The sequence below is a fragment of the Physeter macrocephalus genome, chromosome 1 (genome assembly GCF_002837175.3).
Source record: "Physeter macrocephalus isolate SW-GA chromosome 1, ASM283717v5, whole genome shotgun sequence".
NCBI classification, from domain to species: domain Eukaryota; kingdom Metazoa; phylum Chordata; class Mammalia; order Artiodactyla; family Physeteridae; genus Physeter; species Physeter macrocephalus.
This window is the reverse complement of record NC_041214.2, coordinates 22,537,421-22,555,539: the sequence shown is the minus strand read 5'-3', so window position 1 is coordinate 22,555,539 and position 18,119 is coordinate 22,537,421. Positions and strand designations below refer to the sequence as shown.

At 37.2% G+C, this 18,119-nt stretch overlaps 1 protein-coding gene across 2 annotated transcripts in view; it reads right to left on the bottom strand.

The window, feature by feature from the left end:
• Nucleotides 1-18,119, bottom strand: part of PLOD2 (procollagen-lysine,2-oxoglutarate 5-dioxygenase 2) — a 110,206-nt gene that overhangs the window by 18,371 nt on the left and 73,716 nt on the right. For both annotated transcript variants that reach the window (XM_024131799.3, XM_024131801.3), the window contains exons 8-9: nucleotides 5,643-5,744; nucleotides 779-904 (exon numbers count right to left, since the gene is read on the bottom strand). In XM_024131799.3, the coding sequence (XP_023987567.1) occupies nucleotides 779-904; nucleotides 5,643-5,744 (228 nt within the window). The remainder of the gene's footprint in view (nucleotides 1-778; nucleotides 905-5,642; nucleotides 5,745-18,119) is intronic.

Below are 18,119 nucleotides of genomic sequence, written 5' to 3'. Positions count from 1 at the left end.
CGGCTGGGCCCGTGGGCCATGGCCGCTGAGCCTGCGCGTCCGGAGCCTGTGCTCCGCAACGGGAGAGGCCACGGCAGGGGGAGGCCCGCTTACCACAAAAAAAAAAAAAAAAAAAGTATTAGGACAAAAGAGAGAAAAGAGCATACTTCACAGCTATTGAGTTTTTATAGGTGATAATGAATGCCAACTGTTTTAACAGGGAAGAGACAAGCAAAATTGAAAAATATTGAGGAAAAATGTCTTTAAATTTAGACTATACATAGGAGGTATTTGGGAGGTTCTGAATATTTTTGAAGGAAATGACAGTATTAAAATCTTTAGGGGAAGAGCATGCCATTGTGTAATTAATTAAAACAATACTGTATATGGAAGATATTTCAAGTTCTGATGTTGGGTATTATCATTAGCTGCAAACAATTTAATGATCAGTTCTATAAAAGAAAGTACCAGAACTAACCCAAAGGCAAAGGACTACAGGCCCTTTGACATCTCTTCATTATATATTAAGTTGAACATATAAAAACGGCTGATATTCAACCATTTTTGATCTACAAAAAATTGACCGTTTCATGTGTCTCATCCCAATAGTATGATACTAGTTTCTAAACTCTAAAATCCTTAGGTCCTAAATACACAGAGTAGTAATGACTTCAAAAATCCCCCACTGAATTTAACTCAAATTTTTAAACTTTTTTTAGACATGACTAAATAATAACAGATAGTTCCAAATAAGATCAAAATAGTTTTCCCATAAAATATTCATTTCTCAAATACTTACTTTGTTATGAATAAAGAGTTTAACTGCTTCTTTGGGGTAATCCAGTGTCAACAATATGTCCAGAAATCGAGGTAGGAAAGGGGTTGGTTGCTCAATAAAAACACCTATTGTTACATTTGGGTGAACCTTTGTTTTGTGGCAAACATAAAAGCAAATTAGAATCAGCATGGTTTTACTTTAAATTCTATTCAAGTTTTAATCAATACAACATAAAACATACTAGAATATCAGTACAATGTAACCTTCTAAATTTGGTTGCCCCATGAAAATTTTCTAATACATTTTTGTGGACCCCACCAAAGTGATTTTACTGAATCACATCTTGACATTATGATTTAGGTTGAAGAGGAAACTCACTATCGTATAACATAGGGATACTGTAATTAAGTCTACTGCCTGCTCTACTATTTAATGCTTCCTTTAAGATAGTCCTAAAAGAAACTTCCTTCAGATCTAAATCTATTTGACAGCTTCATCTATGAAGCCAGAATGCTAATTGTGCTTCCATGTTTGTTTCCATGGTTTGGAAGTTTAGTGGTTAATTTGTAGCTCAAAGAAAACAATCACAGAGGACTTGAGACTTTATTTCTATCCTTGAACCTTTAATCTCATTTATTGATAGTACTTTATTTTGCTTCATCATTATATTATATATAAGGAAAGCTACTTTCTTTCACTAATATATTTTTATCTTGTAACGATTTTTAACATTTTCTTAATTTCTGTTTGGGTATGTTTTAGAGAATAGTTTCTTTCATTCATTGTATGAACAATTCTGAAATATCCACTAATAGTCCGTCCTTGTGATAAGAAACATTTTTAAAAAGGGGTGAAAATTTCTTGCTTGGAAAACTTACAAATGATTGAGGAAGACAGAAACATAAGTAAATGCCATGTAACAGTGTTATTACCAGAACCATATGAAAGATTTCTTTATAATGCCTTTTTTTAATCAGTGTCTTAAAGCCTGAGTTTAAAGATTATAGATTTTTAAATTACAAACTACATACAGATGGGTGAAGGAGGTCAAAAGGTTAAATAAATATATAAATACAGTGCATTACTGAGCAAGAAAAAAAATTTTAATAAAGATTACAGATATTTTAAAGTACCATATATGTTAAGTGCTGAATTAGATACCTCTCCCCCATCTTTTCACACGATACCTCATATATTTCTGTTATCTGGATAATAACGTTATTTGTTTGCACTGAAGTACAAGTCATACACTGTTGTCCTTCTTATCAATTCATTCAGTCACCAAAATATTTATTGCTAAATCAATAAACAAATACAAACAACTAAAGACAAAATATCTACCTTCTAGGAGTTCTCAATTTAACAGGGAAAATGAGTAAAAACTAGATGACAACTCTCCCTTATCAAATGATGTGATGCATTTCATTTAAATTTTGTAATAACCTTAGAAGTTATTTATTATCCCAAACTTACACATGAAGAAAATGGGACTTAGAAGAGTTAAGCAACTCAGAACACATAAATTAGTAGGTAAAGAACTGGGCTTCAATATGCTACATCTCCATTGTCAATCTAAGCTCATTTTTATATACTAATGATAATAAGAGTACAACAGTTAGCTATTATCAAGACTTAGCACCTCATATATATAATTTATACATATAAAATATCTTTATATATACATCTATATAATTTCATTTAACCTACCAATCCTCTGAGATAGCCATTATCATTTTTACATATAGAGAAACTTGCCTACGGCCCACACCTAAGTATATGGTAGCCCTAGATCTTAACTACCCACATAATTTTAATTTTTATATCCCTGTTGCATAATTACTACACATATAAAACACATAAGAAATTTATTTTCCATAATAAAATGGTTTTCCTTTCTAACAGTTTTTAAGACAAAAAAGCTTAGCTTAAGAATTAGGTGATTTTCACCTATATGCAAAAACTAAAGATAAAAAACTATAATATAAATATTTTTCAATCTTTGCACCAGAAAGTTTATGTAAAAGGATACTAAACAGATAAAAAGCTTTAACTCTCCCTCCAGAAGACTTTGCAAAAAAGATCAGGATGAATTTTTAAACATCTTCACGATACAGCTTCAGTCAGAAAGTTTCTGGCTTTCTTTCCAGATAGGAAACATGCAGTCTGTTATTTGAGAGACTGGCCGAAAAGTCTTATTTTCAAGTAAAATAGGGTTATATTCAGAAGGTCTTAAATGTGGACAAGTTACTCTTTATCCTCCTTTTCAGAACAGAACAGAAACTATTTAATTTGGGAGCCTGAGTGCTTTACGGTGAGAGTATTTTTGTATTTGCATGAGTACAGGAGTCACCAGAACTATATTAAGGTGAATTTTATGTCTGTCTATACTTATCTGGTAAGCTGTAGATACTCAATAAACCTATGGCGAATGAAGGAAAGAATCAGCCTTAATGACAAAATCATCCCTAGAATTCAATTGTTCATACACATAATCGTCTTCCAAGTTACAAGAGAAATTTTTTGGAAGAAAAATGTTACTACAGGATATCCTAAAACTGCTCTGGTTGATGAGAGAAGGATGCATAAAATGTTTAATAGACACATAATAATTACTTCCAGTTGCTCATTTACTCTCAACGTATAAACGTTAAACTATAGCTATAATTCTCTACGAAACACATGTATAAGTAGCACTGTGTCTGGCATATAATATGTACATCACATCCAGGCGAAATTGCACAGTGATCAAGATTACAGGCTCTGGAGCCAGACTGCCTAAATTTAAATCCCACCCCCAACACTTAAAAAACATCACATGCCTTAAGCAAGTTACTGAACATATATATACCTCGGTTTTCTCATCTGTAAAACTCAGTCAACAGTACTACCTACTTAAGGGATTTGTGAAATTAATATAAGTTACTATCTATAAAATATTAAAACAGTCCTTAGTTATAAAATATTATTTTAAAATCATCAAATTTGAAAATCAAGCACAGATAAAATTAGTCCATATAAATAACGAAGCATTGTACCTCAACACTTTGACCAAGTTACCAGACTAAAATAAAACAAGAGCACCCAATCATAGCAAACTAGTAAATATTAACAACCAAGCCCCTTTCACTGGGGTCAATTATTAACTGGTTTTGCTGGAAATACACAAAGCCAGCAATTTTCGGAGTCATCATGTTCTAGCTTTTTAAATCCATTATCTACCGTATTATCAATACTATAAAATAATGTGCTTTTTTTCTTTTACAAATTATTGTATTTCATGACAGTGTACTTTTTTTAAAATAAATCTTTATTGGAGTATAATTGCTTCACAATACTGTGTTAGTTTCTGTTGCACAACAAAGTGAATCAGCCATATGCCTACACATGTCCCCATATCCCCTCCCTCTTGAGCCTCCCTCCCACCCTCCCTGTCCCATCTCTCCAGGTCATCTCAAAGCACCATGCTGATCGCCCTGTGCTACGCGGCTGCTTCCCACCAGCTAACTATTTTACATTCAGTAGTGTATATATGCTGATGATACTCTCACTTCGCCCCAGCTTCCCTCTACCCCCACTGTGTCCTCAAGTCCATTCTCTATGTCTGCATCTTTATTCCTGCCCTGCTACTAGATTCATCAGTACCATTTTTTTTTTTAGATTCCATATATATGTGTTAGCATACGGTATTTGTTTTTCTCTTTTTCACTTACTTCACTCTGTATGACAGACTGTAGGTCCATCCACCTCACTACTTTTTATTACTACGTTTCACACAGAGTCAATTACACTTACATCTACTGCAGACAAGTCAATTGTATCCACTTCACAAAGAGTGCAGCCATTGTCTTGTGTCCATGCATTAGGTACATAGTTTCCAAAATAATTCAGCAGAATCTAGCAAAAGAAGGAAAACTGTATTAACAAAAGTAAACCTTGGACTTCCCTGGTGGTGCAGTGGTTAAGTATCCACCTGCAGGGCTTCCCTGGTGGCGCAGTGGTTGAGAGTCTGCCTGCTGATGAAGGGGACACAGGTTCATGCCCCGGTCTGGGAGGATCCCACATGCCGCGGAGCAGCTAGGCCCGTGAGCCGTGGCCGCTAAGCCTGCGCGTCCGGAGCCTGTGCTCCACAACGGGAGAGGCCACAACAGTGACAGGCCCGCGTACCGCAAAAAAAAAAAAATCCGCCCGCCAATGCAGGCGACAGGGGTTCGATCCCTGGTCCAGGAAGATCCCACATGCTGCAGAGCAACTAAGCCTGCAAGCCACAACTACTGAGCCCACGTGCCACAACTACTTTAAATCCATTATCTACCGTATTATCAATACTATAAAATAATGTGCTTTTTTTCTTTTACAAATTATTGTATTTCATGACAGTGTACTTTTTTTAAAATAAATCTTTATTGGAGTATAATTGCTTCACAATACTGTGTTAGTTTCTGTTGCACAACAAAGTGAATCAGCCATATGCCTACACATGTCCCCATATCCCCTCCCTCTTGAGCCTCCCTCCCACCCTCCCTGTCCCATCTCTCCAGGTCATCTCAAAGCACCATGCTGATCGCCCTGTGCTACGCGGCTGCTTCCCACCAGCTAACTATTTTACATTCAGTAGTGTATATATGCTGATGATACTCTCACTTCGCCCCAGCTTCCCTCTACCCCCACTGTGTCCTCAAGTCCATTCTCTATGTCTGCATCTTTATTCCTGCCCTGCTACTAGATTCATCAGTACCATTTTTTTTTTTAGATTCCATATATATGTGTTAGCATACGGTATTTGTTTTTCTCTTTTTCACTTACTTCACTCTGTATGACAGACTGTAGGTCCATCCACCTCACTACTTTTTATTACTACGTTTCACACAGAGTCAATTACACTTACATCTACTGCAGACAAGTCAATTGTATCCACTTCACAAAGAGTGCAGCCATTGTCTTGTGTCCATGCATTAGGTACATAGTTTCCAAAATAATTCAGCAGAATCTAGCAAAAGAAGGAAAACTGTATTAACAAAAGTAAACCTTGGACTTCCCTGGTGGTGCAGTGGTTAAGTATCCACCTGCAGGGCTTCCCTGGTGGCGCAGTGGTTGAGAGTCTGCCTGCTGATGAAGGGGACACAGGTTCATGCCCCGGTCTGGGAGGATCCCACATGCCGCGGAGCGGCTAGGCCCGTGAGCCGTGGCCGCTAAGCCTGCGCGTCCGGAGCCTGTGCTCCACAACGGGAGAGGCCACAACAGTGACAGGCCCGCGTACCGCAAAAAAAAAAAAATCCGCCCGCCAATGCAGGCGACAGGGGTTCGATCCCTGGTCCAGGAAGATCCCACATGCTGCAGAGCAACTAAGCCTGCAAGCCACAACTACTGAGCCCACGTGCTACAACTACTGAGCCTGCACACCTAGAGCCCATGTTCCACAACCACAGCAAGAGAAGTCACCGCAGTGAGAAGCCCGTGCAGCGCAAGGAAGAGTAGCCCCTGCTCACCGCATCTAGAGGAAGCCTGCGTGCAGCAACGAAGACCCAATGCAGCCATTAATTAATTAATTAATTAAAAGACCCCTCTCAAAAAAGAAAAAAGTAAGCCTCTCCCATCAATGTGCTTTCATTCTATAAACCTCTAACTTCAAAGCACGTCTTCTGCATTAGGATATCCCCTTAATAATTCTACTAATACAGTGTACAGTGAATGGGGCAGTGCCAGTGTGTACAGTGAATGAGGCAGTGCCAGTGTGACCTCCTACCAGCCATCACCACACAAAACAAATATTGTATACACTTTATCACCAAAAGGCACTAAACTCTTCTGGGAAACTATGTTACCCACTATAACCCAGACTTCTGGGCAGTGATTCAAGGGCACCAACGTGAAGTAAAGAAAGTCTGCAGATTAAAATAGATCTAGAACAAGTCCTAATTAGAGCCACCTCACAAATCATATCAGTAATAAACTAAAGTGGGGGTAGAACAAGATAGCAGAGAAGGAAGACCCTGGGCTCATCTCCTCCCAGAGATACACCAAAATTACAACTACAGATAAAGAACCATCTCTGAGAATGACCTGAAGACTAGAAGAAAATACTTTCCACAACTGAAGATAAAAAGAAAAACCTACAATGAGACAGGTAGGAAGGGCAGAGATGCAGTCTAATCAGAACCCATGTACCCAGTGAAGGAACCCACAAGTGGGAGGGGTATCACAGCCCCAGAGGTCTTCCCCAAGGAGCGAAGGGTCCAAGCCCCACCTTGGGCCCCCCTTCCTGGGAGACCTGCACCAGAAATATGAGCCCCCATAACATCTGGCTTTAAAACCATTGGGGTTTATGTGCAGGAGAGCAGACGGGCCGTAGGAAACTGAGACTCTGCTCTTAAAGGGCACATGCACAGATTCACTCTTTCCAAGTCCCAGCGCAGAGGCAGCAGTTAGAAAAGTGCCTGGGTGATATAAGAAAGAAATTCATTTACTAATTTTAGGGCATGTGCCTGATGGGCAGGGATCTGTTGCAACTTTCTCTGGGTATAAAGGGGCTGGCAGGCGCCAGTGTTTTTATTTGTTTTGTTTTTATTTGGCCCACCTTCTATCTAGCAACCTGGCAATAGAAGGTGACATTTCTGACTCTCTCCATCAAACTTAATAGTACCATTTGCCCCACCCCGGTTTGCCCATGGACCTGACACAGCCAGCATTCCTCCAAAGTGGCCCCCTACCTTGCCAGTCCCAACAAGCATCCTCATCCAGCACCAGAGCCCCACTAAAGCAGCCCTTCACCCTGCCAGTCCCAACAGGTGCCCTTGGTCAGCACCAATGTCTCCCCAAAGAGGGTCCCATCCCATTGGCCAACCCAGTATACCAGAGTGCCCACAATAGTTGTGGCCAGGCCTTATAGCCAGTTGTACTGGGGACCAGCCCAATACACTAGTGCACCCACAGCAACTGCAGCCCAGCCACAACAGGAGGATGCACACAGCCCACACAGAGGACATTCCTGGAGCACCTGGCTCTGGTGACCAGGAAGGACCACACCACTGGGCCCCACAGAACAACTTCTATACAAAGCCATTCTTTGAAGACCAGGAGATATAGCTGATCTACCTAATACATAGAAACAAACACAGAGAATTAGGTAAAGTGAGGAGACAAAGGAATATGTTCCAAATGAAAGAACAAGACAAAAACCTCAGAAAAAAATAAACAAAATAGAGAAAAACTAGAAACTAGAGGGAACCACCAGCAGATTAGATGATGCAGAGGAAAGGATCAGCAATCTGGAGGACAGGCTAATGGAAATCACCCAATCAAAATAGCAAAAAAGAAAAAAGAATTTTAAAAAAATGAGGATAGTTTAAGGAACCTTTGGAATAACAATAAGCATTCTAACATTTGCATTATAGGGGTCCCAGAAAGAGGAGAAAGAAAGGGACAGAAAACCTATTTGAAGAAACAATGGATGAAAATTCCCCTAAACTGGTGAAGGAAATACATTTGAGTCCATGAATCCCAGAGAATTCCTAAAAGGTGAACCCAAGGGGATCTTCACATATACACTATCATTAAAATCAGAAGTTAAAGAAAGTATTAAGGGCAGCAAGAGAAAAACAACTTGACACATACAAGGTAAAACCAGTGAGGTTATCAGCTGATTTTTCAGCAGAAAACTTGCAGGCCAAAAGGTAGTGGCATGACATATTCAAAGAACTTAAAGGAAAAACACAACCAAGAACCTCTAGCTGGCAAAGTTAACGTTCAGAATTGAAGGACAGATAAAGAGTTTACCAGACAAGCAAAAAGTAAAAGAGCTCATCACCACTAAACCAACCTTTTAAGAAATGTTAAAAGGACTTCTTCGGGGCTTCCCTGGTGGCGCAGTGGTTGAGAATCCGCCTGCCGATGCAGGGGACACGGGTTCGTGCCCCGGTCCGGGAAGATATAAAGAGTTTACCAGACAAGCAAAAAGTAAAAGAGTTCATCACCACTAAACCAACCTTTTAAGAAATGTTAAAAGGACTTCTTCAAGCAGAAGAGACAAGAACATAGCCAGAAATATGAAAATTATGCAAGAGAAAAATGTCACCAGTAAAGGCAAATACAAAGTAAAGGCAATGGATCAACCAACTATATAGCTAGTATGAAGATTAAAATAAAAAACTAGTAAAATCAAATATATCTACAATAATTATTTAAGGATACACAAAATTTTTAGATGTAAAATATGACATCAAAAACATAAAACATGGCAGAGGGGAATAAAAATGTAGTGTTTTTAGAATACACTCAAACTTAAGCAATGATCAACTTAAAATAGACCGCTATATATGTAGGTATATGTAACCATAAACCAATTGATATTAGATACACAAAAATAAAGAGGAAGTAATACAAACATTAACTGTAAAGAAAGTAACCAAATCACAAGAGAAGAAAGGAACACAGAAGAACAACAAAAATAACCAGAATACAACTAACAAAATTGCAGTAAGTACATACCTATCAATAATTACTTTAAATGTGAATGGACTAAATGTTGCAATCCAGAAAACAGGCTGGCTGAATGGATAAAAACAACAAGATCCATATACATGCTGCCTCCCAGAGACTGACTTCACATCTAATGTCACACATAGACTAAAAGTGAGGGGATGGAAAAGGGTATTCCATACCATACAAACAGACATGAAAAGAGATTGGTGATAGCAATCCTTATATCAGACAAAATAGACTTTAAAACAAAGACTGTAAAAGAGACAAAGATATTACATAATGATAAAGGGATCAATCCGCCAAGAAGATAGAACAACACACACACGTACATACACACACCCATAGGAGTATCTAAACATATAAAGCAAATACTAACAAACATAAAGGGAGGAACTGACAGTAACACAATAATAGTAGAAGACCTTAACACCTCACTTACATCAGTGGACAGATCATCCAGATAGAAAATCAATAAGGAAACACTGGCCTTAAATGACACATTAGACCATATGGACCTTTCTTTTTTTTGTTTTCAATTTTTTTTAACATCTTTATTGGAGTATAATTGCTTTACAATGTTGTGTTAGTTTCTGCTGTATAACAAAGTGAATCAGCTGTATGTATACATATATCCCCATATCCCCTCCCTCTTCAGCCTCCCTCCCACCCTCCCTACCCCACCCCTCTAGGTGGTCACAAAGCACCAAGGTGATCTCCCTATGCGATGCAGCTGCTTCCCACTAGCTATCTATTTTACATTTGGCAGTGTATATATATCAGTGCTACTCTCTCACTTCGTCCCAGCTTACCCTTCCCCCACCCATGTCCTCAAGTCCATTCTCTACGTCTGTGTCTTTATTCCTGTCCTGCCCCTAGGTTCTTCAGAACCATTTTTTTTTAGATTCTATATATATGTGTTAGCATATGGTATTTGTTTTTCTTTTTCTGACTTACTTCACTCTGTATGACAGACTCTAGGGTCCATCCACCTCACTACAAACAACTCAATTTCGTTTCCTTTTATGGCTGAGTAATATTCCACTGTACGTATGTGCCACATCTTCTTTATCCATTCTTCTGTCAATGGACATTTAGGTTGCTTCCATGTCCTGGCTATTGTAAATAGTGCTGCAATGAACATGGACTTAATAGATCTGTATAGAATATTCCATCCCAAAGCAGCAAAATATACTTTCTTTTCAAGTGCACATGAAACACTTCCCAGGACAGATGATGCACTAGGCCACAGAACAAGTCTCAATAAATTTAAGACTGAAATCATATCAAGCATAATTTCCAACCACAAGGGCATGAGATTAGAAACCAACTACAAGAAAAAAAAACTGCAAAAAATGCAAACATGTGAAGGCTAAACAATATACTAGTAACCAACCAATAGGTGACTGAAAAAATCAATGAGGAAATAAAAAAATATCTCCAAATGAAAATGGAAAAACAAGGATCCAAAATCTGTGGGATGCAGCAAAAGTAGTTCTCAGAGGAAAATATACAGTGATACAGGCTGGCCTATCTGAGGAAACCAGAAAACAATAAACAATCTAACCTTACACTTACAGGAACTAGAAAAAGAACAAACAAAACCCAAAGTTAGTAGAAGGAAGGAAATAATAATAATGAAAGTGGAAATAAATGAAATAGATACTAAAAAAAAGAAAAAAAAATCAATGAAACTAAGAGCTCGTTCTTTGAAATGATAAACAACATCAACAAACCTTTAGCCAGATTCAGTCAGGAAATAAAAGAGAGCCCAAATCAATAAAACCAGAAATGAAGGAGGAGAAGTTAAAAAGGACACCACAGAAATACAAAGGACCATAAGAAATTACTACAAACAATTATATGCCAGCAAACTGGCCAACCTAGAAGAAATGGATAAATTCCTGGAAAAATACAAGCATACTTCAGAGATATTACGGGTTTAGTTCCAAACTACCACAATAAAACATATATCACAATAAAGCAAGTCACAGAAATTTTTTGGCTTCCCAGTGCATATATCAGGTTTGTTTACACAATAGTGTAGTCTATTAAGCATGCAACAGCATTGTGTCTAAAAAAAAACAATGTACATACCTTACTGAAAAAATACTTTATTGCTAAACAATGCTAACCACCATCTGAGCCTTCAGTAAGTCATAATCTTTTTGCTGGTTGCAGGTCTTGCCTCAATGCTGATGCTGCTGACTGATCAGAGTGGTGGCTGCTGGAGGCTGGGGTGACTGTGGCAATGTCTTAAAATAAGACAACAATGAAGTCTGCCACATCAACTGACTCTTCCTTTCACAAGTTATTTCTCTGTAGCATGCAGTGCTGTTTAATAGCACTTTACCCACAGCAGAACTCTTTTCAAATTTGGAGTAAACCTCTCAAACCATGTTGCTGCCTTAAAACTACATTTCTGTAATATTCTAAATGATTTGTCATCATTTCAACATTCGATTAAGTTTGCCATTTTATATGGGTGAGGTTCACAACACCCCAAAACAATTACATAGTAATATCAAAGATCACTTATCACCATAACTGTTAACTGGTCACAGATCATCATAACAAAGAAAACAATAATGAAAAAGTTAGGAATATTATGAGAATTACCAAAATGTGACACAGACACACGAAGTGAGCAAATGCTGTTGGAAAAATGGTGCTCAACACCATGGTTGCTACAAACCTTCAATTTATAAAAAACGTATCTGTGAAGTGCAATAAAACAAAGTGCAATAAAATGAAGTATGCCTATACAATCTTCCAAGAATAATCAGAAAGTTATAAAAACTCTAAACAGACTCATTACTAGAAATTGAATCAAACATCTAAAAAATCCCAACACATAAAAGTCCATGAATTCTGGACGTTTAACTTCACAGGTGAATTCTATCAAACATTTAGAGAAGACTTAATACCTATTCTTCTCAAACTATTTCAAAAAACTGAAGAGGAAGGAACGATTTCAAAGTCATTCTATGTGGCCAGCATTACCCTAATACCAAAACCAAACAAAGACACTACCAAAAACAAAATTATAGGTGATTATTACTGATGAACATAGATGCAAAAATCTTCAACAAAACACCAGCGAACCAAATGCAATAATACATTAAAAGGATCATACATCATGATCAATTAAGATTTACTCTAGGGATACAAGAATGGTTCAACATATGCAAATCACTCAATGTGATACACCTCATTAACAAAAAGAAGGATAAAAATCATATAATCATCTCAATAGATGCAGAAAGAACTTCTGACAAAATTCAACATCCATTGACAACAACAAAAACTCTCAACAAAGTGTTATAGAGGAAACATACCTCAACATAAAGGCCACATATGACAAACCCACAGCTACTGTCATACTCAATGGTGAAAAGCTGAAAGCATTTCCTCTAAGATCAGGAAGAAGACAAGGATGCCCACTCTCCCCACTTTTATTCAACACAGTTTGGAAATCATTGCCAGAGAAATTAGGCAAGAAAAAGAAATAAAAGTCATCCAAGTTGGAAAGGAAGAAGCAAAAGTGCCACTGTTTGCAGATGGCATCATACTATATATAGAAAACCCTAAATACTCCACAAAAATCTATTAGATCTACTAAATGAATTCAGAAAAGTTGCAAGATATAATTTAAAAAACAATTTCATTTACAATTGCATCAAGAAGAATAAAATACCTAGGAATAGATTTAACCAAGGACGTAAAAGATTTGTACTCTGGAAATTATAAGACATTGGTGAAAGAAACTGAAGAAGACACAAATAAATGAAAAGAGAAACTATGCTCACAGATTGGAAGAATTAATATTGTGAAAATGTCCATACTACCCAAAGCGATCTCCATTCAACGTAATTCCTATCAAAATACCCATGACATTTTTCACAGAACTAGAACAAATAATCCTAAAATTTATATGGAACCACAGAAGATGCCAAATAGCCAAAGCAATCTTGAAAAAGAAGAACAAAACTGGAAGTATCATGCTCCCTGATTTCAAACTATACTACAAAGGTACAGTAATCAAAACAGTATAGTACTGGCACAAAAACAGATACATAGATGAATGGGACAAAACAGAGAGCCCAGAAATAAAACTATGCTTATATGGTTAATAATCTATGACAAAAAAGGCAAGAATATACAATGAGAAAAGACAGCCTCTTTAATAAATGGTATTGGGAAAACTGGACAGCTACATGCAAAAGAATCAAACTGCTTTCTCATACCATATACAATAATAAACTCACAAAAGATTAAAGACCTAAATGTAAGACTTGAAACCATAAAACTTCTAGAAGAAAACATAGGTAGTACACTCTTTAACACTGATCTTAGCAATATTTTTTAGATATGTCTCCTCAGCCAAGGGAAACAAAAGCAAAATAAACAAATGGGACTAAATCAAACTATAAAGCTTTTGCACAGTGAAGGAAACTACTATCAAGAAAAAGGTCACCCACTGAATGGGAGAAGATATTTGCAAATGATATGTCCAATAAGGGGTTAATATCCAAAACATACAAAGAACTCATACAACTCAACATCAAAAAACCAAACGACCCAATGAAATATGGGCAGAAGACCTAAATAGATATTTCACCAAAGAAGACACACAAATGGCCAACGAACACATGAAAAGATGCTCAACATAATTAATCACCTCGGGAAATGCAAATCAAAACCACTCATGAGCTATCATCTCACATTTGTTAAAACGGCTATTATCAAAAAAAATAACAAGTGTTGGCAAGGATGTGAAAAAAGGGGAACCCTCATGCAATGTTGATGGGAATGTAAATTGGTGCATCCACTATGGAAAATAGTATTGAGGTCCCTCAAAAAAAAAAAAAGAACTACCATATAGTCCAGCAATTCCACTTCTGGGTTTTTTCCAAGTAAACAAAAACATTAACTCATAAAGATACATGCACCCCTATGTTCACAGCATTATTTACAATAGCCAGGATATGGAAGCAACCTAAATGTCCACCAATATATGAATGTATTAATATACAGAAATGGTGATACATATATAAAATGGAATATTACTCAGCCATAAAAAAGAATGAAATCTTGCCATTTGCAACAACATGGATGAACCTAGAGGGTTTTATTCAAAGTGAAATAAGTCAGACAGTGAAAGAAAAATGCCATATAATTTCACTTACATGTGTAATCTAAAAAACAAAACAAATGATCAAACATAACAAATAACAGTCATAGATAGAGAATGAACAGGTGGTTGCCAGAGGGGATGGGAGTGGTGAGGTGAGAGAATTAGATGAGAGAGATTAAGAGGTACAAACTTGCAGTTACAAAATAAATGAGCCATGGGCATGAAATGAACAGTGTGGAGAATATAGTCCATAATAATGTAACATCTTTTATAGTGACAAATGATACTTAGATTTATTGTGGTGATCATTTTGTAATGTATAGAAATATCGAATCACTATGTTGTGCACCAGGAACTAACATAGTGTTTTAGGCAATACTTCAGAAACAAACAAGCGAACAATCTCACAGAAAAAGAGATCAGATTTGCAGTTCCCAGAGGCAGGAGGCAGGGGAGAAGAAACTAGATGAAGGTGATCAAAAGGTACAAACTTCAGCTATAAGATAAACAAGTACTAGGGATGTAATGTACATGATAAATATAATTAACACTGCTGTAGGTTATACATGAAAGTTGTTAAGAGAATAAATTCTAAGAGTTCTCGTCACAAGGAAAAATTGTTTTTTCTTTTATTTTGTATCTATAGGAGATGATGGATGTTTACTAAATTTATTGTGGTAATCATTTCATGATATATGTAAGTCAAATCATTATGCTATACACCTTAAACTTAAACAGTGCTGTATATCAATTGTAAGACTGGAAGGAAAAAAAATAAAGTACAATATTGCTTCCCCACCTACTCCTTTCAGATCTCTCAGAGCATCTCCTTTGTGACTTATCTCCCCTTCTCCTTAAGCATCTGTTGGCATTCATTTTACATGTAAAATCTGAGTCCTTGTGTATGTTTTGGGTTTAGGAGAAGGTGAGGGAAGATGGATGTCAGAGAGAGGTAAACACACTGAGAGATGCTCTGAGCCCTCAAAAAAAAAAAATCTTGAATATACCTAGAGTGTAAATATTTTAGGGAAAATTCTGCCAATCTTCTTTTAAAAATGACTACACAGTCTACTGCAATTTTAATATCTGTAGTGGTAGGAACAGTTATAGTTTTTAATTTTTTTGTTATTTGTTGTCAAAAACTATAATTATCTCACCTCAACACAACGAAGCTGAAGCAAACGCTTTGGCTGTAATTTTATATTACTGTTAAAAGGAAGCACCTAAAATCCTCACTATGTTTATACAGTCATTAATTTTTCACTGAAAATGTGAAACGAACTCAAAAGAAAAAAAAGTTTATACATTAAATATGATGGTCAAAAATGTACAGAAGTGCCAACTGACTTTTTCTAGCTTCCTAAGACCCTAAAAGAGATGTTATGGTATAGAATAGACAAGGAAATTAGTCCAGTACCATTTTATCCTATTCCTCTCAAATATCTGGTATTCCATCCAAATATTTCTATTGTACTAAAACTGAAGCAAATGCTGTTGAAAGAAGTACCGTATTAATTACAATGAGAAAACCTTTGTGTTTTACAGATATTGTAGACAGTTAAATTATTCTGTACAGCACAATCATAAGAAGTGGAAAAGATAACTCATTCACATCCCTATTGAACTACATGATAATTCAGGAAACATATTATTCAATATAAGGCAGGAAATATGTAGCTATGACACTCATTAATGACATTTCAAGAGTCAATGTGGTCATCTGAATATGCCTCTACAACAACAAAAAAAGTTTACTGTTGTCAAACTACAGTGCAAACATTAATTTAATCATTCATGTTCTATATAATATTATGGTTTTGAAGAAAATAAAAAGATTCATGAGAAAACGGATTCTCTATTAAGCATTATTTCTAACAGGAATTTTTTAAAAGGCTAGTGAGAAATTTTTTAAAGGCTAGTGTTTTATATATCCTAGGAAAGAATTTTTTTAAAAGAAAGAAAAATATCCCCCACAGAGTTGGACATATCTAAAATTCCCATCTACATATAAACACTGGCACTTTCCTCATCTCAGAAATCTCATAAGAAATTAAATATTTATTTCATGAATTATTGATCAGTCTCTTAGGATCCCTGTGTGAATATGAAAATGATCAATATCTTTTTTAAAAGGTTAGAGCACATAAGGCATTACATTTAGTTTTCTCAGAATTAAAACTATATTATAACTTTTCTACTTTCTACTTTTCACCTAACTTTGATTTTCATAGATAATTAAGACTGGAAACCTCCCTCTTTTAGATCTCCCATCACACAGGCAGAGGTTACCATCACCACCACTCTCCATTTACGTCTGTTTTCTTCATTAAAAATCTCAGACATTTACGCTGGCAGCTTTGGAAAGTACAGAAAACTGTTTATGTAGTTAGGCTTTTACGGGCAGTCCCCAGCTACTAGGTGGTAGTACTTTCCTGATCCTTCTTTCACAATACCAAAATGTTTCCAAGGGTGATGTCATGTCATTGGCAGAGAAACTTTTCCAAATGAATCTTTTCTTTTTTTCTTTTTTATTTCAACTCATCCAATTATTCAAGGTCATAAGTGACCCAAGCATTGAGGTTTATATGCACAAAATTAAGATCTCTATTTAGACTGTAAATCAAATTCGTTTCAGAAATGACTTGTTTTCATGTGCAAACTAGGTGATGTGCTCTTCTTACATTTAACTTGTTTGTATAAAAATACTACCAATAGAGGACTGGCAGCGTGAACACAGCCTGAAGGGGTTAGTGCACCACGGGTAGCCGGGAGGGAGTCCTGGAAAAAGTCTGGACCTGCCAAAGAGGCAAGAGACCTTTTCTTGCCTCTTTGTTTCCTGGTGCACAAGGAGAGGGGATTAAGAGCTTTGCTTAAAGGAGCTCCAGAGACGGGCGCGAGCCATGGCTAACAGCACAGACCCCAGAGACGGGCATGAGACGCTAAGGCTACTGCTGCCACCACCAAGAAGCCTGTGTGCAAGCACAGGTCACTAACCACACCTCCCCTCCCGGGAGCCTGTGCAGCCCCCCAATGCCAGGGTCCCGTGATCCAGGGACAACTTCCCCGGGAGAACGCACGGCGCGCCTCAGGCTGATGCAACGTCACACTGGCTTCTGCCGCTGCAGGATGTCCCCGCATCCGTACCCCTCCCTCCCGCCGGCCTGAGTGAGCCAGAGCCCCCGAATCAGCTGCTCCTTTAACCCCGTCCTGTCTGAGCAAAGAACAGACACCCTCAGGTGACCTACATGCAGAGGCAGGGCCGTATCCAAAGCTGGGCCCCAGGAGCTGTGCAAACAAAGAAGAGAAAGGGAAATCTCTCCCAGCAGCCTCAACAGCAGCGGATTAAATCTCCACAGTCAACTTGATGTACCCTGCATCTGTGAAATACCTGAATAGACAACAAATCATCCCAAATTTAGGAGGTGGACTTTGAGAGCAAGATATATTATTTTTTCCCCTTTTCCTCTTTTTGTGAGTGTGTATGTGTATGCTTCTGTGTGAGATTTTGTCTGCAGAGCTATGCTTTCACCATTTGTCCTAGGGTTCTGTCCGTCCATTTTCTTTTTTTTTACGTTAAAATAATTTTTTTTCTTAATAATTATTTTTTATTTTAAAAACTTTATTTTATTTTATCTTACTTTATTTTATTTTATTTTATCCTCTTTCTTTTTTTTTTTTTTTTTTTTTTTTTGTGGTGTGCGGGCCTTCCTCTGCTGTGGCCCCTCCCGTTCCGGACGCGCGGGCTCGGCG